Genomic DNA, 23,399 nt, shown 5'->3' with positions numbered 1-23,399 from the left:
CGATGGCGTCACATCCGCGCCGCCTTGTTTGGAGGTGGCGCGTTCATCACGCCATCATGGCGGCGGCCGTGTGGAATGGCTGACGCCATTTTGTACATGCGGAGCACATACTAGGGTTGGGGGGTGCGGAAGCACCGCCCCTTCCTAACCCTAGTACGTGCTCTGCGCATACTTTCATGGCGGTCTGTAACCCGCCAATGATAATTTACATAAATGGAATATTAAACAGTTTATTCTCCTAAGGAGGGGGCGGCATGGAACAATGGAGGCAAGATAAAATGTTGATCTGAAGAGCAGAAGACAGACGCTGAGATGGTGGGCAGGGGGAGGAAGCAATGGAGGGGCAGGCATCCTACTGTCCACACCTGGACTCTGCAATGAGACTGCAGCCAGACAGCTTTATGATATCCACACAGACGATAAAGAGGGACTTTGATATTTGGGAAATTGCTGGCCAAGTTAAAGGAGCAATGGGGTGAGAGGAACAGTAGAACTCTTGAGCTAGGTATCTTGAAAGATAACAGTGGCTAATATCCCTTTGGGGTGGACACTTACCTTCACTCCAGGAGAACCATCTCTTCCTGGAGGACCATCTGAACCAGGATTGCCCTGAGAACGAGAAGAAAGGGAGGTGATGACTTCTTAGCAGCCAAGGAAGTTGCTGAACATGTCTTTTTGAGCAGCAGTATAACAACAACTTGGGGAGTAGTTTGCATTAACACTGAACCTTTCCCAGCTGAGTATCTCCAGCTGGCAGCTGTCTCTGACAAAAAATCTTGGCATTCTTTTTTTTATTCATCCCAAATTACCGTCTTATTTTGCAGGAAAATTGTCATTTCTTCCCAGACAATTCTAACCTGAGGTAATAGTTGCACAGTGTGTGTGTGTGTGTGTGTGTGTGTGTGTGTGTGTGTGTGTGTACACACACACAGATATATACAGTTAGGTACTGCATCCATGGATTCAACCATCCACAGCTTGAAAATAGCTCTGCCCCCCCCCCAAAGGTCTGAAAAGCAACCCTTGATGTTGCCACTTTATATACTATGCAGTTGTATATAATGGGACTTAAGCATCCCCAGATTTTTGTATCCACGGAAGGTTCTGGAACCAAACCCCAGCAGGCATCAAAGGCCCACTGTATGTATACTGTTAAATCTCTAAGACTGTATTCCATGCTTCTGAGCAAATGGATTGTAATCCACAAAAGCTACACAATAATACATTTGTTAGGATTACAAGGCAACATACAACTCCTTATCATTTTACTTCAATAGACTAGCATGCCAACTCTTCTGCAAACTGGAAATCCAATTAATTTAGATTTGTTTCATTCTGAAACATTAGAAAGAAAGAATACTTTATTTTTTTCTGAACTTCAGGCATAAATAGCTAGGTAGCAGCAGCAGAAGGAAGGTGGATATCAGTTTAAATAGAGGATTCCCCCACTTCCATGCACACACTTTGTTTTCCACATCCTACACCCAACAGATTGGCTTTTCTCACCTCTCGTCCAGGCTCGCCAGAGGGACCAGTCAGACCAGGTGGGCCAACGGGACCAGGTGGGCCTCTGTCCCCAGGACCACCAGGAGCTCCTTGTTTACCAGGCTCACCCTGGTGAAGAAAAACAATTCAGCTCAGGTGAAAACAGGACCTTCTGTTCAAAGGAAAGCCATCAAATTACAATATCACGAAAGTTCACACATTTTCTCACCATTAATCTTGTTCCATTCTATTTCCACATTGGACAGCACTTTCCCACCATTCATATAAGCATGCATTTTGTGTCCACACACCATTTTTTTTCAAAGTATACACATTTTTGTAGACTTTTTTTCAAATGTAATAATTTTATAAGTACTTTTCCCACTGAAGAAAGCATTTTTGTGCACTTCCCTGCAAAATATATGCATTTGTACGCCTTTGTACACTATGTCTGGACTTTTTTTCCTTTTTCTGTTTTTGGTGAACATCTTTCTTTGTGTTCTGCACTGTAAGCTTCATGAAAATGAGTTTGAGCTATGAAATGCATTCTGGTTTATATTTACATCCAGAAAATGGAAATTCACATCAGAACTTGGAAAATTACTTTTCAAAAGTAATTTGTTCTATTATTCATTACAGGAGTGTTTGAAAAGTAAGATTTTCCTATTACACATTGCGATGATGAAAAAAATTAATTGCTTCACTATGTACTGCTAGCTATTTATTTTATTACTTTCTGTTTCTTCTAAAAGGGAAGCTTAGGACTGGTAAGAGAATGGCATAAAATCCAAGAAAATGTATAAAAACACCTCTCAAAATGTTACTTTTTAAAGTTACTTTTTTAAATAGAAATTATTACTCATTATACCAGTAAAGTATCTTTGCTTACATTCATTCATTATATCGCTTTTAAAATGTACCATGGTTACACCCACATTGCCAGAAAAGCAACTACAGTCAGCCTTTCTGGGGTTAGGGGTGCAGGACCCTGCAAAAATGGAAAAAATGCAAAAAAACCCTAGTCCTCCTCAACCATATTTAACATACAAAAAAAGTATGACCAGTATGTTCAACCCACGTTGCTGTCTTCAAGGCAGCAGGGTTCCTTTGCAAGTCAGAAATGGGTGGCTAGCAGGACTTTCCACCACCTCTGCTGCTGCTCTATACAATTTTAAGTAGGGACTTACAAGCCTTGCTGCGCATTTACACTTTCTCAGTTTCGTGAAGCTTGCAGTCCCTATTAAAAATGACAGAGGGTAGCACTGGAGGCAACAACAATTAATTTGTGAATAATGAAATTCACAAAAGTCAAACCCGCAAATGTGGAGGGTTGACTGGAGTTAAAGGCTGGAATCCTGCTGGGGGTTTACATCCATGGAAATCAATTTATGTCTGCGGAAATTAAAATTGAACCATTCCATAATGTCCATATTCAGCAAAGGGCAGCCTACTATATAGAGGAGCTGGCAAAGTGACCAATGTGCAAGGGGGCCGGTGGCTATTGGTAGAGCCTGATGTGCCTGAGGACACTCTTGCTGGTTTCCTATTATCCATTTTTGCATTTCACCGACAGGATTTCTTAGCACCTATGCTACATAGCTAAGTATATGTAACAATGCATAATGCAGACTGTGATAGAGGATTCTGGCCAACAACATTGCTTGCAGCTAGTTGCTTCCCTTCAGTGTACACCAAAGTACAAACTGAATACATTTCTTATTCATCTTCAGAAAGGAGACAGGCCACCTAGAGAAGCTTCACTCAATATCTCCAGAACTATTTACTTGAATGGAAAACTGTCCACACATGTATTTTCAAAACTGTACATTATCAGCTTTAAATTGACGAACACTACACACTACACTACACACTGTGAGGTACTTCGATATGCCAAGCCATCTTTTAGAACTCTGCCATCTGAGATATCCTCCATAGGAAGCTTGTCTTACACTACTAAATTTGGCTGATAATCCACTTAGGACAGTGCTGACAACTCTGATTAGCAGCCATTCTCTATGATCTCAGGTGAAGACTTTTTCCCTAATGGGACAATCAGATTCCTCTCACTAGAGATGCCAGTCACTGAACTTCAGTCCTTTTCTATTTGTAAGCCATGTGCTCTACGCATTGAGCTTTGGTGACCCAAATAAACTCCCATCTCCATTTAGACCTACTGAGGTTAAATTTTAAGGCTTGAGCAGCTCATCTCTCACTTAATGATATCATATTGCTTAGCTATCAGTGCTGATTATTATTGGAGTAAATTTCTATTCTGACCAAACATCCACAGGTCATTTTTACATTATTTTTGGTTGTGTCACCTGTCATTCCCTCACTTCCCTGTTTTTAATGCCATAAATCACTTACAGAAGGACCTGGCAGGCCAGGGAAACCTCTCTCACCACGCTGACCAGGGAGACCCACAATGCCTCTTTGACCAGCCAAACCTTGAGGTCCAGGTGGGCCATCAGCACCCTGCGTGGGAAGAAAAGGCAGAGACAACAATTCATTTACAAAGGAAATAGCAGTAGGGCAGGGCAACTGTGTTTTCAAAAAAAGACCAGGTGAATACATACAGGAGGGCCATCTTCTCCAGACTCTCCCTTCTCGCCTGGGGGACCAGCAGGGCCTTGCAAACCAGGATCACCAGCACGACCAGTTGGGCCTGCATCACCACGAGCACCCTTGGGACCATCTTTTCCAGCAGAGCCTGGTGGGCCAGGGGGTCCAGGATTACCCTAGATGGAAAAGGTATGGAGCAGGTAGAAGAAAAAATGTGAGATGACCTTTCCCTGGTTTGAAGAAAAATAATGCACCAGATTGTGGGAAACATGAACATCCAATAAAATTCCCAAAGACTGATCTTCCACACAAACATAGTAGTATCTTCATTCATCAGCAGACCACACAGATTGAAAAGTGAACATGGATCTTGTGCAGAAAATAACTACTATTTGTTAGCTTTGGTGGCACAATAATTAATTCATCTACAATGTGAATTTGTGTGTGGGGTTTTAAAGTAAAATTTAAATCTATTTGATATCTCCCAAAGGTCTAAAACTACCCAAAAGCTGTAATGTTGGGAATGTTCCCCCTCCCCGAGGTTTTTATTTCTGAATAGAATTACAAAGGCTATTTAATCTAACACACTGGGCCACCAATGGACAGACTGAGCATTAGCAGAGCAAAGGGTCTGTGTCTTGATGCTTTTACCTGGAGATCATATACAGCGAATATGGCCTCATAACCAGAAAAGGCACAGGAGCCCTGGTCTTTTTTGCATGTGGCCACCTTAGGCTGCATCCCAGATGGACATCAGGACCTACTAGAGTCAAAAGCTCCTCTGGATCCCAGGCAAGGGAGAAGTATCAGTCATTAGGACTGACTTAATTGTCTTTTCCCTTTACTGGTCCATATTGAAGGATGAGAATAAAGATGTTAAACACCTCTTGTACATTCTCATATTTGAAATTATTCAGATTTTGAACCCAGCTATCTATTTTTCAAGTAGAATTAAAATGATTTACAATTTTAAAGGTCTCAGTTTGGACACATACAACAAAAGCCCTTTACTGCAACCAATGTACAGAGGATCAGAACAATCAGACTGTGATAGCTACATCCATATCCTACCTGGACTATCCAAAGTACAGTGGGACCTTGGTATCCACTGAGGATATCCTCTGTGGATATCAAAATCCACAGATGCTCTAGTCCCATTAAATACAATGGGAAGGGTCAATTGTATCATATCCTGCCGGGATTAAACCATTCTGAAATATGCATTTTTTGTGGTTGTGTACCTTCAAGTCATTTCCAACTTACGGCAACCCTAAGGTGAATCTATCATGAGATTTTCTTGGCAAGTTACTTCAGAGGGGGTTTGCTCTTGCCATCCTCTGAGGCTGAGTGTGATTTGCCCAAGATCACCCAGTAGGTTTCCATGGCTGAGCCAGGATTCGAACCCTGGTCTCCAGAGTCATAGTCCAATGCTCAAACTGCCACACCAGTGTCTTATCCACCACTTTTAAAAACTATAGTGAAAGTGAGCCTAAGACAGTTTCCAGTGGCCATCACTTGTTTTCAGGATGGGGTGGGATTAATGTAATTTTCTGCCTTTATCCCAAAACGTATCTCTCAGCATTTTCTATGGCCCTTGTATAAAGGGCTGATGAGTAAGGAAATCATTTAGCCTGCAATCAGCGGAGTTTATCAAACGGGAGGAATTTCTCTTAAATTCGAATGAAAAGAAAGTGGGGCCAAAATGCATTCACTTAAAGTTGCTAGTTTCGCGCAATTACGTGAATACGCATTGCATTCGAACTGGCTCACCATTGCCCGAAAATAGCATGCCATTGCCCGAATTTGCGTGTGGCAGTCTATCACGCAATAACGTGAAAAGACACGATTGCGTTCAGACTTACTTCCCATTGCCTGAATTTGTGTGTAGTGGGTTATCACGCAATAATGTTAAACCCCATGATTGCGTTCAGATTGCAATCGGATTATACTTCCAATTCCCCTTGTCTGATAAACTCCAGTGAGTCAGTCTTGATGAACATAAGTATTTTCAGGAGCACAAGTATTGTACTTTAAATTCCAGGGAAGTTGACCAAGCAACTGTTCCCATAGGCAATCCTGTGGTATATGATGAGGAAGGGGAAACTTTTGGAACACCCCCCTTTATTTTCTGAAATTAGCCAGAGATCTCAAGGAAGAAGACCCTTTTATTATAATGGGGCCTGCTTTTTGCACTCTTAGTCTAAGGAAGCCTGCCAAGTTTTCCCACTTGCCCTGTTTCATCACCTCTTCTGAATAAATAGGTTTTATATTACTTCTTGCTGCTATTTCAGAACCCCGTCTTGGCTGGTTGATTGCTGCATTGCTTCAAAACCCTCAGATTTGCTTCAGACAGGGCATAGCTTTTATATCCTCTTTTAGTTTTACTGTGCCATTTCAACTGCACCTCTAGATCTAATGGGCAGGATATATGATGCCAAATAAATGAAGAAATACGAACAGACATATCTATATTTCTCATGACTTAAATATAATGGTGATATCCAGGCAACCCAATTTAAGCATCTGATGTTTTTTCCCAGTCCCATATGTTCAGCACAACAGTATACATTTCTAATTTAAAGTATGTTTTACTGTGTTATAACTCCATCGTGCCCTAACCCCAACCTCTCTATTCCAGCTACCATTGCTATGGCCTTAGAGGAAGAGAACAATAGGCAGTATCTGCCAGATGTAATCTTCTCTTTCACTGCCATTTCCATTTCCTAATGCTTCGTGACTTATTTAGATTGTAAATCTGAAGGCAAGAGATTTTCAAATTAGTGGTTTGTAAGCCGCCCTGGGAGCCTTTTTGGCTGAAGGGGGGTTATAAATGCCTTAAATAAGCAAATAATACTTCCCTGTAAGCAGATGAAAGGATTGCAACCTCATTTTCTCATTTTCTATCAGGGCTAGATCCCTCTTGTCAGGGATGCTATCTAGTCCACTATCCATAATTGTTTTCTATGGATTTAGGGCAGCCTTTCTCATCCTGGTCTGCTCTGAATGTATTCGACTACAATGTCCTTCATTTTCACCTGTGATTAGACTAGAAATTCCCAAACTTTGGTTCTCCAGGTATTTTGGACTTCAACTCCCAGAAGCTGCAGTCACCATAGGCAATATCAAGGAATCCTGGGAGATGAAGTCCAAAATATCTGGAGGATCAAAGCTTGGGAATCACTGCTTTAGAGTAAAGTTTAGACTATGGGAATTGTAGTCCATTTAGTTATCTACTTCATGGAGAAAGCTGACTTGGAGCTTTTCCCCCTTCCAACTTATTCCCAATACAACTGCCATGTTTTTATCTCCCAAATAATTTTATATTTGAATTCACTAATCACATAGTTGGAAGAGACCACGAGGGCCATCCAGTCCAACCCCATTCTGCTATGCAGGAACTCACAATCAAAGCACTCCCAACAGATGGCCATCCAGCCTCTGTTTAAGGACCTCCAAAGATGGAGAACAAGTCTATTTATTCCTTGTTTTGTTTTATACACAAACACACTTGCTACATTCTTCACACCTTTAACCACTTTTTCTCTAATAAGGTAAAGGTGATAAATGGCCCTGGATATTCTCAGTTAACACCCTTTCTAGGTTGTTGATAATTCATTATGAAAATCAGTAACTGAACTACACTGAACTTACATTGGGGCCTGGTGGTCCCACTCGTCCGGCTGCACCAGGGAATCCAGTGGCACCCTAGGAAGAAAAGGCAAGGAAAATAATCATGAAATGAACATCTGAAAGGCTGTAACACAGCAAACACTTGAAGCACCAAATGGTGGGCAGACAAAGGAGTGGCAAAAACGCTCCCTTGGTTTTCAGCCTATCTCAGTGAAGGATAAATAAGCTCTTGTTGGAACTTCACCCTGCTTGGAAAGTATTAGGGAAAACTTGACTGGTGTCTATAGAGATCAAATACAGTGCAGATAGAATGAAGGAGTCATTTGTTTTTTCAGCTGCCCTAAATCAATTCCCAGCTATACTCAACAAAAGGCTAAATACACCTCGATGGCTTCCAACACTGAACCTCTCCAAGGTGCTGAAATGTGTGACTGCACAGCTGATCAAACCATCAGTAATACAAAATGTTTTTTAAAACTGGGCTGAATCACAAGGTTATTAGCAAGGACAGAAAATTTATTTCTGCTAATACCAGCAGTGCATGTAAGGAAACCAGGAAAGAAGCTATCTAAGATCATTTTGTTGTTGTTAACTGTCCTAGAGTTGATCTCAACCCATGGTGATACTGTTGATGAGACATTTCCAAGACCTCCTGTCCTCCACTACTCTGCTTAGTTTCTGTACATTCATAACCATAACCTCCTTAATAGAGTCCATCCATCTAGCATGTGGCTTTCTTCTCTTTTTACTTCCCTCCACCTTTCCTAGCATTATTGTTATTTTTCCAGTAAGTTGTGCTTCTCATGATGTATCCAAAGTATGATAGCCTCAGTTTTGTCATCTTGGCTTCTAGGGAGATTTCTGGATTGATCTGCTCTAGGACCCATTTATTTATTTTTTTAGCTGCCCATGACATCCTCAGCACTCTTCTCCAGCACCACATTTCGAATGAATGGATTTTCTTTCTATCTTGTTTCTTAACTATCTAGCTCCCACATCCATACATGGTAATAGGGAATACAATGGCTTATATGATTCTAACTTTTATGCTCAGTTGTACATCTTTGCATTTTAGGATCTTTTCTAGTTCTAGTCTTGTCTGACCTCTTTGCCAATTGGGAAACATTCTGTTTCTCTGTATTCTGTTCTGACAGTAGCCTCTAACATCATATCATTGCAAAAAGAAAGCAAGTTATTCAGAAGTAGGGGAATGACTTACTGGGGGTCCCTGTGCACCACGAGCTCCTTTTGGACCAGTCACACCAGTTGGACCCTGCAGAGAGAGAAACCAAAACCAGGGTAGATGGAGATAAAAATGATTCTTTTCACTGAGCTTCTGTCAATCACCTCCATAGTATATATTTAACAGAAGCAAACAGCCTTCCTCAGACTTCAGGATTCTCCTGGCTTACAGTATCTATTGTTGGCTGCGCTTTTACACAATGCTGACCTCACTGATTTTGTGTGTATGTATGTGTCATGTAGCAAAGGGAGCAGGTCTTTGGCATACAGGGTGTTTTGTGAGACTAAAAAAACAACAGATATTGCAGGGCATCTTCAGCACTCAACACCACAGCAGAAATCATTTCTATCCTTTATTATGAAGTATTTGTATCACAGCTGAGGCCTAACTCATGACTCAGAGCCTGAATCGAACCTACACTTTTTGCTATTTGGCTTTACCACAAGTACATGTATTCCAAGTTGACTAATGACTACGGGGAAATTTCTGTATGAACTGAAATTCCCATGTGCTGCTTTGCAACAACCACCTCGGGTTAAAACCCATCCCAGATTCCCTAATGTGGCTGTGATATCCAATTCTTCTTTCAAAGAGAAGGCTTCTCCCCAACAGCATCTCAAAGAGTCCCAACCTGCTCTCTTGCTAGTCATTGACAGACAGACCAGGACAAGGAATGAGCTATACTTACCTGTGGGCCAGGAGCACCAGATGGACCTTGAGGGCCTGGGGCCCCAGCATCTCCTTTTTGGCCGGATTCACCTTGTTCGCCTTTAGCACCAGGTTGGCCATCAGCACCCTGTAATATAGAAAAAGACAGAAATGTCCATGGTGAGACCAAAATCCATGGCCACAGGAGCACGTTGTAGAAGGAAAAGGAGAGTAATTCCCTTGGAAGTATCAGCCAGTACTCACAGGGGGACCAGCAAATCCAGCAGGACCTGGAGCACCAGGTTCACCACGGTCACCCTAAAACAAAAACAGTGGTCAGTCATGGAAACAGCCAAAGAAGTAAAGAGACTCCACCTATCTAATCTTCTGATGCCCTATGGCAAGGATGGCCAGCTTGTGTAGTCTCAAGATCAGTTTTGTTTTCCAAGGACCAGAACTCTGGGGCCTTCTTACAGACACTCAGATCAACAATAAAATTAGCATCATGAAGCATGACAGACTTCTTCTGCTCAGAACTATGAAGTCAATGACAAGAAGGCCTAAAAATAAATAGGCTTCCCAAAACACTTCAGGAGAGAGAGACTGGTCTTTTGCCCTTCTTGACAGATCGTATGATGTCACAGACTGAGGGTCCTCAGAATAAATTAGTTTCCCTAGACACCCTGATAAGAGACTACTAACTGGCCTTTGCTTTTTCAGAAAGATGCACAAGACAATGACAAGTAAATCCTGGAGGGTTTGTTCTTCCTTCCCACTTCTTGACTAGATTGATTGGGGCACTTCAGGAAAGATAAAGGGGTCCTGATCTGGCCTGCAGACCACCAGCTGCTGTTTCCTGCCCTGTGCAAAAAGTTTCACACTTTTAACTTGTTGGGGCATGAATCAGGGCTTTTGTTTTGTTTTGTTTTTCATTTAGCATAGTAAAGCCCAACCTTCCAATACTGAGAACTGTTGTTGTTTTTTTAATATCAGTCGTAACAATAGAAGGTCACAGATCCATAATTATCAATGGACAGTCATCCAGCTAAGACTTATAGCTCTCTTTCTGGTTTATGCTAGATGCTATTCAAAGGACAAATTTCTCCCTCCTTCCATAAAGCCAGGGTACAATACACCCTCTCTCTATGGGGAAACAAGCTCAGGAAGGTGAATACATATTTGGCTTCTGTGTTATTCAAGGGAGTTCTGTGAATCCCTGGCATGATTTCTGAGATTCTACAGGCCATATCCCTTTCCAGAACAATTCAGAGTAACATCAAACTTACAGGGGCACCACGCGCACCAGCTGCACCAGATGGGCCAGGAGGACCAGATTCACCCTGAAATGATAGAAAGGAGAAAAGGTGAGGCAGTAGAATGACAAGATGCTAATTCAGCATTAAAACAAAGCAGCAGAGACTTGACTTTACTTCTCCGTTTTCTGAAAGTAACACTATTCTCTGCTACTACTAGAGAGCCAGTTTAGGAGAATAGGCAGGATTCGTGTACTGGTAGAATTATGGGCTCTGAGCCTCATTAACAATTCAAGGAAAATGAGACTAAACAATCATCACCATCCTCTTCCATAAAGCACCTAAAATATGTAAGTACATAAATAATAACATACATAAATAAACAAACAACAACAACATGGTTTCTGCTGTCATAAATATTCTGAGATCGAAAAAATATTTGAGGTTCTGGTCTATGAAGATTGGAGTGAAAAATGTATTCTCTCTGGAGATCACATAGTGATATTAAGAGCTAAAGTACATGTGAGCAGCAGGGCTAGACAGATCTTGTGATACATGGTTAGTGAATTGACCCAGCTAAACAATTCTCATCCTCTGATCTCCTAATGGGAATTCCCTGTATTATTAAATAGCTATGTCTATATGCTAAATGGCAAGACACATATTTTTTCAAACTTTTCCATATTTCTTGGTCTCTTCTCCTTGCTTACCTTGAATTAGCAGTTTTAAACAGTCTGTTTCATTCTCATGCACCCAAAATCTTTCCACTATATTACCATTTCTCTAGTGCCCACAAAAACCTCCTGTCTATCATTCTCTAGTAAATATGTACATTAGACATACCTATATACTACAAATGTATATTGGTTTTATTCCACTTTAAACAATCATGGCTTTTCACTAGAGAATTATGCTCACTGTACTTTGATGACGGTCCTGAGAATTCTATTACACATCTGCCACACCCAGTTATAAAACTATGACTCTCAAGTCTCACTAGGAAAAGAAAGTCACTTTGAAACCAGCAATGAGATACGCCCATGCTACTATAGAACGTAATGGCTGAGACGCCACATTGCCTGGCATAGTGTAAGAGTTTCACAGGCAGATCTCTGCTGTGGCTCCCCATTCACCACCCCAGGATTCTTACATTTGTTGCAAGAGCCCTCTGGAGTGACCACTCTCTAGATAGTGAGAGCAAGAGTGTGTGGATCAGAGAAGCATCTGGCTATGCCCCATAGTCAGACACAGACAGATGGCATATTCTGCCCAAACTCACTAGGGTCTTGGCAGATGATGCCATCAGTCTGCATCTGGCTATGCAGTATAGTCAGCCCCTCAGCCAGCACCCCATGCACTCTGCCAGCCATAGAATCAATGTTGCGGGGGGAGCTATCATAATAAAATTTTAAGTCCTGAGGGAGAGGGGCTTTGGAACATGGAGTAATGGAGTCAAACTACAGGAAAAGATATTATGAGATTACAACTACAGGAAAAGAGATTACTCGTACACCTGAAAGTTAGGAAGAACTTCCTGACAGTAGGAGCAGTTCAACAGTGGAATACACTGCCTCAGAAAATGGTGACGTTTTCTTCTTTGGGGTTTATTTTTAAACAGGCTGGATGGCCATCTGTTGGGAATGCTTTGATTGTATCTTCTTGCATGGCAGAATGGGGATGGTCCTTGGGATCTCTTCCAACTCTAAGCTCCTATGGCTGCAGAGGGCAGGGCAGAATACTAACCTCCAGAACAACCAAGAAAAGTCATATACAGATGTACTATGGACTTACACTTGCAAATATCACTAACAGGATGCAAGCTATTATGTGCCAACAGACTGCTACTGAAGCAAAATATTCAGAGGACTTACATACCACTTCAAGGCTTCTACCTGCTGTAACCTAGTACACTCTGGACAAGTGAACAGGTACTCTTACCTTTTCTCCATTGGCACCAGCTGGGCCAGGAGGACCGATGGGACCAGTCAAACCCTGGTAAAAGGGGGAAAAAGTGTTGTTATCAAAGGCAGCCTTTTCCCCCAAACTTGACATACTTTAGGCACAAGTAGTTTCCCCCTCCTCTCATTTAAAAACAGATGCATACTTAACTCTTAAAACTAAAAAAAGAAAGAAAGAAGAAGTGCACAAATTTTCTCAGTCAGCTCTCGAAATAATGAGTTGGTAACTTCCTATAACTAAATGATATTCAGTTTAATTTTCCTTGCTGGGATTCTCCAATCCTTAGCCCATTCAACCAGGGCTCAGGAATGGAGTCAGGCTTTCTGAGCAACGATGAAGCTTTTGAAACTCCATCATGCCTATCTGCTATACGGGAGAACTGTGGTCCATCCATATACTCTCCACTGTTATGTTGCCACTACCCATATATTTCCGGGGGGGGGGGGGACATCTGTTTCAAGAGGCACCAAGAAATGGCTGCCTGCATCCCATATAATGGCTTCATTTTGCAAAGCATATGCTACAGCCCCTCTTACAACACACAAGTATTCCCTTGCATATAGTCTGGGAAAACCACTACATTATGAACAACAGAGAAATTTAGCTCGTATGTCATTTTCTGAAACTGAATCCAGATAAGAATGAAAATAAATCCAGATAAGAGGGAAGTACATTGTTGGAGCCCCTAGCCAAGGCATGGAGGTTTGTCAAGCAGTCCTGGATGGGGTCACACTTCTCCTAAAGGACTGTGTTTGCAGCTTGAGGTGCTCCTGGATCTGTCGCTCCAGATATCAGCTGAGATAGATGTGATGGCCAGGAGTGCTTGCTATCAGCTTCGGCTGATACGAAAGCCGCACTCCTTCCTGGAGCCTGAGGACCTAAAAACTGTCGTACACATGCTGATAACTTCACGACTTGATTTCTGCAATGTGCTCTACATAGGGCTATCCTTGTGCCTAACTTGGGCCTGATACAGACAGGCCAAAATAAAGCTGCTTCGAGTCACTTTGGAGATATGCTGTTTTAATGATACATGCATCCTAAGAGTCCGGAAGCCACACCAAAGCCACGCTCCAGTCCTAAGGACTAGAGTGCAGCTTTGGCATAGCTTCCAGACTCTTAGGACTCATGCATCATTGAAACACCATACCTCCAAAGTGACTCGAAGCAGCTTTATTTTGGCCTGTCTGTATAGGGCCTTGGAAACTTCAACTAGTTCAAAATATGGTAGCCAGATTGGTCACCGGGAGATCTAGGGGTGACCATATAACACCGATTTTAAAGTCCCTTCATTGGCTACCCGTTAGTTTCCAAAGACAGTACAAGGTGTTGGTTATGACCTTTAAAGCCCTTCACGGCCTGGGCCCAGCTTATCTACGGGATCGCCTTCTTCCATACAACCCTGCCCGCACACTTAGGTCCTCTGGGAAAAGTCTACTGCAGCCAGCAAAAGCCAAGCTGGCTGAAGTTATCCAGAAGACCTTCTCCTCTACCTCCTGCCAGAGGATATTACTAATCTTGACAGTTTTACAAAGGCGGCCAAAAGGGATCTCTTCCAATAGGCCTTCCCGGATTAGCATCTCAACCGCCTCCTACTGACTACCCTGTCTTGTCCATTTTAATAATTTTAGTTGTATTGTTTTATTGTTGTTGTTTATTTTTTTGATTTATTGGTTATGGTGGGTGGATGGGCTTATGGGGTACTGTATTTCACTGTATTTTATTGCTTTTTAATACTGTTGTAAGCCACCTTGATCTCATTGGAGAGGTGGGATATAAATAAATTATTATTATTATTATTATTATTATTATTATTATTATTTTCCAACAATTAGTTCACAAGGAGGAACAAGTATTTTGAAATAGTATCCTACACTTTCAATATACTGTTAGCAACAAAATACAGCATTATATCTGGCTACTTCTGGCTACTTCTTCATAAATGCCAGCTATCTATATTAATTTTTGGTCATGTTCTGATGATCATATTTTGGCTTAAAATGGCAAGATAAGAATGAGCTTTTTGTCTGGATTTGTAGAAATGGATTTGCAGAAGTTTCCAATTAACTATAGATTTCTACAGTGTACTCACACTGGGAAACTGTGATTATCAGCTTCAGAACAAAGCCAGGATCTTTAAATTCAAACCATATTTTAGTATGTATCTTGGCTTGTTCTACAACTGATGACTATGGTACTTCTGTTTAGACAAAATAGGGGACTATGTTTTATTAGATTAATTCTGCCTTTCCAAGATGTGGCAGGCTAATGTCTGAAGTAGGCCAACAGATCCTTCCCACACAATCCCATGCCCCTAGTAGTTTCTCCCTTTTGTCATGCAACAGCTCTTTGCTGTCTACAGAAATTTTCTCACAGCCATTTTAACTTCCAGCTCAGAAACCCACAACATGTGTTTTTATGCTGACTAATATTTGAATGAAATTACATTTATTACTATAATGGTGGTCTTTTTCAGCATGACAGCAGTGGCTTCTATCAGAAACAACGTAAAGGTTTTCTTTTTAAGCCCTTTTTCTAGTTGGTTGTGCCCAAGTCTTCTTCTATTCATCTATAGTTAGTGAATCAAAAGAGGCACTGAAGCTGCTAGATTGTAATTTCTTTTTCAAAGTTCAGCTCCTAGTCTTTCCAGCCCTTGGGTGAGGGTCTCACTTGACTTGAACCAAGGAAAGGGAAGAGATTATCCTTACCATTTCTTTTAAAAGCAATGTATTTATGCAAATCTGTGCTTTCTCAAATTCTAGTAGGTGAAACACACTCTGTTGTCTCAATTAAAACTGGACAATGCCTTCACTGTTAACCCCAAAACATTACATTCAGAGGGAATAAGAAAGAATATGTGCCTCCAACAGAATCCCCCACCCCCACCCCGGTTTATATTTGAGTTACTCCTCTGGACCTGTCTTCTATAAATTTAGCTGGCACACCCAGCAGCCTTCTCTGGAATCAGGTGATATAGCTGTTACTCCATACCTTGTAAAGGGAGAAAGGCAAGCCCAGAGCAAACATCTGGTCTTTCTTTACAGTACCTGAAGGTACATTTTGCTATGTTAATAGATTTAGAACATTCTAAAATTAAGCCCTTTTATCTTAGACTCTTTATCACACTAAAAGTACTTGTCAATCTTGTTTTAACTGCAGTTCTCTTAAAGTAGAGGGTAGATGAGGGAATGGGACCTTTGGCTCTCCAGATGTTTGGGACTTCAACATCCAGCAGCCCTACCTAGACTGACCAATGGTTAAATGTTCATGGGAACTGGAATCCTAAATATCTGTAAAACCAAAGGTTCCCTACTTCTGATCTGCATTCCAGATCATATCTTCTCTTTCTAAGGAGGATAGACAGACAGTGTATTCCCCCCAAAGGAGACATATTCTCACCGTCACCCCCTTGTTTCACTGGACAATCTGCTGTTGCCCTAGAAAAGGAAATGTAGAACATTTGTTGCTCACTTACTCTGCCTCCATCTTTGCCAGGTGCACCTTCTGGACCTTTCTCACCAATATCACCCTGTTGAAGGATATCAGAAAGGATTGAGAATAACCAGTGAGGCAGAAGGAAAAGATAAAAAGCAGAATGAAGCACTTTTGATTGGCCTCATGCAACACCCAACCCCTAACCAAACAGCCCTGCAAAATCACATGTAGAGTTACCACTTACCCGGTCTCCCTTTGGTCCAGAAATACCTGCAGCTCCTCTCTCGCCAGGCATCCCCTGTAGACCAGGGGGGCCTTGTGCTCCAGGAGCACCTGAAGGACCAGTTGCACCCTGGGAGAGGTGGGTAGAAAAAAGTTCCATTAAATTACTGCTGTTTGGGTATGGATCACACTAGAGTTTAAGAACCAGAGATAAGTTCCTCAAGGTGCATATGGACACGTGGGGTGTGCAGCTCTATTTGCCATTGTAGGACTGATCAGGTGAGTATGCATGTTCCTTCTCCAAGTAATTTTATTTCCCACATGCCTATACTGGCCACCTGCCATATATACTGTAAATATGGCAGGAGGGATTCACTTTGCCAGATAAACATCTGGGAAGCTGGAAATCAAGGAAAAGGTGACAGCTGCATCTTCATTGTCTGCACTGAGTTACCCATTCAAAATGAATCTAATTCTCAGTGAACTGTACTACCCCAAATGTCTTACTAGGAACAGTATCTCACAGGTAGGTTTGCCAACACTCCCTCCCCCATGCTTCAGCTGATCTCCCTGTTGTCTTTTTCTGAGAGCAGTTGAGCTAATATGCCTGGAGAAATCAGGTGACATGAGATTTTTGTGCATTACAGCCACCTGAAGACCAAAGTGAATAGGTTGTGTTACAAAGGTGCAATAATAATGCAAAGGTGTAACATACCTTGGGCCCATCAGTACCAGGAGTACCAGGAAGTCCACGAGGACCTTGAAGACCTTGGGCACCTGCAGATCCACGTTCACCTGGGAAGCCACGTTCACCCTAGGGGGAAAAGAGATCTTAGTAGTGCTGGAGAGATAGTTCAGGATGAATAGAAGGGCAAACTGCTTCATAATCACACACTATTCTAGATACTGTGCAACTATGGGAAGCTGCTAAAATTTAATTGCATGCTACTTACTCTGGGACCAACAAGACCAGGAGCACCAGCCTCTCCAGGAACACCCTGAAATAAAAAGGGGGAGGGGAGAAAAAATAATTACAATGGAGATGTGGGGAGTAGTTAGCTAATTTACAGTCTGAAGTACCAATTTAACTCCTTATCAACTATAAGATGACAACAGAGGGAATTAAAAAGTAAAATCCATACATCAAGGCAAAGAATGTACATCACATTACAATTTTTCTTGAACTAAACAACTCTCAGAGTTTCATCACTTATAAATATTACATTCCTAAGTGATGTGATTTGTTTTATATATGATGTTTTTAATTTGTTTTTTCTTTTCTATATGGTAATTATATCTATTCCTCTTTTAATTGTTATTATCTTAGAATGTACGCCTTGGGCAGGCTTTTATATACTCTATAATTTTACCGACTTTGTACAGCACTGTGTATAATTACAGCGCTTTAGAAATAAAGTTTAATAATAATAATAATAATAATAATCCTAAGTGCATGTTTCCCATGAAAATGTCAAAACAGAAAAAAATGTACTAAGTAAGGCGAAATGCTATTCAGAGAAGACTGCCCCTGCTGTCACTGCATGTTTTAGATTATACATGATGATTGTTGAAAAACACGTCTGTCTTTAGTCAACACACTACAGGTAACTATACACAGCCAATGGATATTATAAACAATTAAATGAGCATACTCATGCCAAAGGAATGTATGTGTATATCCTGCTTCTTCAATACATATTGACCATTCTTGTTTGGCAATAGCAACATTTCTCAGCTACTCTGTTTGGCTGAAACACCTATGGCTGATTTGTTTCTCACAGAGAAATGTCTTGTTGGTTGAGTGTAAATAACATTAGCCTTAGCTGAAAGAGTCAACATTTGGCTGAATCTGTGTTCCACCCAAATTATTATGAGGGTGATCCTCCCTGCCCATCCCTCACTCCAATACCAGGAGCTTTATATCCAAGCATATATGATCTAGATATAACTGCTGGTACAGCATGCTGGTAGATAAAACACATCAACACTCCACCAAATGCTGTAATTCAATAAGTACATTCTTGATTTACAGCAAATCCTTTGGGGCAGATATTCACTATAATTTTATACCAATTTAACAGTTACAGATTCCTTCAAAGAAAGGTTTGTTGCATGCACAGGACAATTACTGCCTAACAAAGGTAAATGTGCTAATGCCCAGTGAACTCAACGGATTTAGTTATCCTCAAGTATTTGTTCAATTCTGTCACTATAACACCACTAGGATGTGCAAAGCCCAGTGCTACTGCTTTATAGCTTTCATTAGCTGGTTTTGAATAATGGGCATACCAACTTATTTGGAAAGTACTCTAGAATTACAGAACACAGGGAAGGTGGGAGTTCAGGGTGGGATGAAAATAAATATAAAATGGGTAACTATCCAATACACTACTTACCTGGTCACCTGCTTTTCCGTTTTCACCTGGAGGACCAGGGGGCCCTGGAAGTCCCTAAAAGCAAGAAACATCCCAGTGTGAGCAGTTCAATTGATTTTTCTGGAGAAAATCTTGCTAGTCAAGAGTGTCAGAGCAAAAAAGGAAACTTAGAACGAAATGGAAAGTAATTAACTTATTATCAGACACAGAATAAATCTAACACTAGCTCTTTTTGGTGGGGGAAGGGAGTATCTCACTGCTCAGAAGATGAGAAAATTGAAAACAAATTCTTAGATGTATATTCCCACTTACTCCAAGATATAAACAACAAAACTCTGCTCATCTCTGGTGAAGACAAAACCTCAACAAACCCGTACTAACCACACAAATATCTGATGGGCTTTCTCCCATAATTTTTAAAGTATACCATCCTTGAAGAGACAAGGTAAAAAGCTCCTGCCTCAATCGCTGCAGGACCAATCCTGAACTGGGCTAGCTCTTGTCTGCTCCTCTTTGGCTAAGTTCTTCCATGAAGATGTGAAGATTTGACAAGAACATATTTGTGGTAGTCAGCTGACACATGGAGATATCATCCCAGAGGAAATGTACATGTCCTTGGTGGATGATCAGAATTAATTACAACATTGTATCTTGATCTCAATACCCTTCTGGCAGAAATACACAATCACAGTGGGAGTGTGAAAGAGAGAAGGAAAGAAGAGAAAGAGAGTCTCACCCTAACACCCGTCTCCATTTCATGACTCTAAGGTTAGATATATACAGTTACACTTTTCAGTTGCAGGCAGTTTCAACTGAGAAGGTGGGAAAGAAATGCTCTGTGAAGAGCTATCATATAGCACTGCCCTTTAAACAGACCATCAGAGCCGTTCTGCTTACCTGGAATCCAGAAGGTCCTGGAGCACCCTGTTCTCCTCTCTCACCAGCTGGGCCCTGAGAAAAAGAAAATGTGATTCAGTCCAGGCCTAATCAAAGCATGTGGTATTTGAGGAACTACCGTATTGCTACTGTCAGAAAAATCATAATTTAATCAATTTCTCTAATATTACCTAGTCATACACACAAATTTTTCTTAAACCTACATTTTCTTCTGTTTTATTAGGTACACAGCAACTAAAACTAGTTATGGCCTTTAAAAGAAAGCTCTCCTCTTCCACTGAAGTGCTAAATGTAGCAAGAAAATGTATGTTCACACAAAACTCTGTTGATCCCAGCCAAGTAGTACCACAGAGTAGCAATAATTTGTGTACATCAAATGTAATTAGCTGTATTTTCTTGGCCAAAAAGCAAGATATACATTTTAAAAAATAAGTAATGTACAAACAAGGAAAAGAGTGTTTGGAATTGTATACAATACAGAGAAAAACTCTGGCTGGGAACCTCTTTCAGGCACACAAACCCTGATTATTGGTCATGTGATTTCTGAAAAAGCCATCAATGGAAAGATCTTTGCCATGGTGACACAAGGAAACACAATGGCTTGTGTAGGATTTAAATGACTTGAAAACTGTATTTTGCCAATACACAAAGAGAAGCAGAAGTTACAAAGAAAGGTAAAAACCTCATCCTAAATATATTTACTTGAAAGAAATGTTCAGAGAGACCACCTCAGGATAAGAAAAAGTACACTGCACAGAGACTGTCAAGTGTGAAGAAGTACAAATCAGTAATTTCAATCAGTTGTACATCCAAATTATTTCTATGTAGAAAAAAAATGCAGAGGGGAAACTGTCCTGAACTTTAAGAGACCTCCAAACCAACTCAACTACAGCAGAGACAACATCTATACAAAATGTAAGCCTGTGACTCCAACACATCATTCCTTCTTCCTCCTGTATGATTTTAACATCTTTTGCCTGATGTTAAAACATCCCAGTGTTTCAAAGCCAGTGGAGCTTCAAAAGCTTACATTGTGTGATTTGTGCATTTTGATTAGCCATGGAAAGTATTGCTCTTTTGTAAATTTTGGAGTTTATTTAATTTAAAAAAAACCCCACAGTTATCCAAATAATACCATAAAAAGTGAGTTATTAATTTTTTCTGTCTTGCCCCATGTTTTAGTTCTTTAGTATCCCACCTCCTCCCCAGAATTGGGACTCAAGGTGGTTCATAACAATACAAATATTGGGATCAATAAAAACACACAAAAGTCATAATGTTAAAACTCAACCAAGCAAACTGTAACATTAAAATACCACTGAATTAAGTAGCATTTTAAAAGCATATTAGTAGGGTCCTCACACAAACCACTCTATCCTCATTGTGCACCCTTGCCCTGTCACTAGAAAAATGCAGGACTGTGGGTCAGCCAATTTCCTCCAGTATTTCTACCAGTCCTCAGGCTTTATGTTCTCAACATTAAAATGAGAAAGAAACACTCACAGAAGGTCCTGGCGGTCCAGCTGCTCCTGTCTCACCATCTTTGCCAGGAAGACCCTAATAAGAAAAAGAGATACACATGAAGCTGGATCTAAACATCTTGATTTCCAAAGCATTCCTGCAGAACAGAAAACTTTAGAAAGGGTTCACTTTAATTCCCCACTCTGCTGCTGAGATGCTAGCACAAAGCCTGGACCACAGTTTATAAAGAAAAGGTATTGCTCTTGTTTCTGATGAAAGACTGCTGTTACACCACTGAAAGGTGAGGTCCATTGTTTGTAATGAACATTTCTAAGGTTTTTCCCCCCTTGATGCCCTTAAAAAGAGCACAAAATTCATATTGGAGTAGACCACAAGCTGCCTAAATAGAATGGAAATTTCAGAGTTTTGAACTCTTGAGCACTTCTATGACTGAGGGGCTCTCCAGTATAGCAGAGTACACCTTCCTCCTTTTTGAGGGAAGTAACCACCTCAAGTATGTGTTCTCTGACCTAAATGACTACAGAAGAGGCATGGGAATGCATGGAATACTTCATAATACCATATGTGGGTATTAAATTATGGGTGCAGGTTTGGAATTTTCAAGAGGGGAAAAGGAGTGCAAATAACTCATAACTGCTAAAAATAAATAATGTTTTCACATTTTCTCACCCTTGACAAGAAAAGGTATCTTGATATGTCCCAACACTCCATTGAATAAACTGTCTACTGCTGAAAGATTGTTCAATCTTGGGACTTATTTTGTAAGTTTGCACACAAACAGTGTTTAGCACAAAATAAAAACGTTAGAGAAAAACATATTTCTGCTTGTAAAAACAAAATAAGTAATGATTCATATCCCTAGGGGTGCTGAGGTTGCCAGGATGCTTCCAGATAGACAGCTTCTGGTGCTATGAATCAAAAGAGACCGTGCAGCTGTTTCCTTCTTTCACCCTATATTGTAAGAACAAAGAAGAGGCACTGACTGAACAAGAGGACTATGTATCAAAGACGTCATCACTTGGGCCACTCTTAAAAGTCAGTGCTGGAGATAGGGCGACTGCACAATTTTTTAAAAAACAAAACACTGGCAAGCATCACTATTGAGTGTTTTCTCCTTCCAGTGGAATTCTGAATAGGCTACAGTCTTCTAAGTGTCTCATGGTTCTGCATTCTTTCTCAAACAGGTATAATAGATTTTGTGTAAATTAGATTAACAATTAGATCAGATTAGTTCAAGATGAATTTTTTTGCAAGAACAACATCAATTAGGAAACACAACAGCCAGAGGCTTATACTCCTTTATTTAGATCTTGCTCTGGCTATGCCACATATAAGCAATAGGCTTTTGCAAGACTATGGAAAGCATCCCCATTGGGGGCAAATGTTGTACTGTACATGTATCAGCAGTCCAGAGTCCCAGTAACTGAGTGTAAGAAAGAGGAAGGCTGTGGCTTTTCCAAGTAAGCAGACAGGAAGAGGCCTGGATGTTTCTGCTAAAGTATGTATTATAAAGCAGGAGAAGAACAGACAGAGACTATATTCAAACCCACTCACTCTTAGTCCAGGAGCACCGGGTAGTCCCTTCTCACCAGCTTTACCAGGTTCACCCTAGATGGAAAATAAAACAGAGACAGCAGCTCATGAGCTTTTGGCATCAGTGAGGCATATTATCTGGTGAGGCATGTGAGCTCTACCACCCAGACCCTGCTTCTTCCATCCTGTTAAATCTCTTTCTGTTGTAACAGTGTAATGGTATTCCAGCAGCAACTGCCTAGGTTGGTGACAGCAGGGTGCTTTAACAGAGCAAGCAAAATGAATAACAGTCAATGAAGAGAAAGTGACAAGCTTCAGGTTAGAAAACAACCAGGAGGACCTCTGCTGGACCAAGTATAAAGGCTACACATTCCACCAGCAGAGCTTTTCCCCATTTTCCTATATAACCTCCTCTCCGATAGCACTGTGTAGGTCATGCTGCTGATGGCTGCTAAATGTTGGCTTACTTACATTAGCACCTTTGGGGCCTGGGAAGCCCATGACACCAGGCTGACCACGAGCACCTTGTGGACCAGGTGGGCCAGGTCGTCCATCTTCACCAGGAGCACCCTAAAGAGAGGTACAGGACAATGTTTTATTTAAAATGTCAGGAAGTTAAAGAATGTATCCAAGACAGTGAACACATAACTTGCTGCAAATGCTAATTTGGCCTGG

General features: G+C 41.0%; 1 protein-coding gene across 1 annotated transcript in view; it reads right to left on the bottom strand.

Annotated features, from left to right (window-relative positions):
• LOC149322716 (uncharacterized) overlaps positions 1–23,399 on the bottom strand; it is a 94,866-nt gene that overhangs the window by 11,662 nt on the left and 59,805 nt on the right. The window contains exons 27-45 of the mRNA XM_089481945.1: positions 23,196–23,294; positions 22,746–22,799; positions 21,213–21,266; positions 19,710–19,763; positions 18,834–18,887; positions 17,391–17,435; positions 17,153–17,251; positions 16,460–16,567; positions 16,256–16,309; positions 12,760–12,813; positions 10,855–10,908; positions 9,833–9,886; positions 9,609–9,716; positions 8,897–8,950; positions 7,699–7,752; positions 4,062–4,223; positions 3,853–3,960; positions 1,507–1,614; positions 556–609 (exon numbers count right to left, since the gene is read on the bottom strand). Of these exons, the coding sequence (XP_089338071.1) occupies positions 556–609; positions 1,507–1,614; positions 3,853–3,960; positions 4,062–4,223; positions 7,699–7,752; positions 8,897–8,950; positions 9,609–9,716; positions 9,833–9,886; positions 10,855–10,908; positions 12,760–12,813; positions 16,256–16,309; positions 16,460–16,567; positions 17,153–17,251; positions 17,391–17,435; positions 18,834–18,887; positions 19,710–19,763; positions 21,213–21,266; positions 22,746–22,799; positions 23,196–23,294 (1,431 nt within the window). The remainder of the gene's footprint in view (positions 1–555; positions 610–1,506; positions 1,615–3,852; positions 3,961–4,061; positions 4,224–7,698; positions 7,753–8,896; positions 8,951–9,608; positions 9,717–9,832; positions 9,887–10,854; positions 10,909–12,759; positions 12,814–16,255; positions 16,310–16,459; positions 16,568–17,152; positions 17,252–17,390; positions 17,436–18,833; positions 18,888–19,709; positions 19,764–21,212; positions 21,267–22,745; positions 22,800–23,195; positions 23,295–23,399) is intronic.

Source organism: Sceloporus occidentalis, unplaced genomic scaffold, assembly GCF_023333645.1.
Source record: "Sceloporus occidentalis isolate IW3139 unplaced genomic scaffold, rSceOcc1.0.p SCAF_1, whole genome shotgun sequence".
NCBI lineage: Eukaryota > Metazoa > Chordata > Lepidosauria > Squamata > Phrynosomatidae > Sceloporus > Sceloporus occidentalis.
This window is presented reverse-complemented; position numbering and strand designations above follow the sequence as displayed.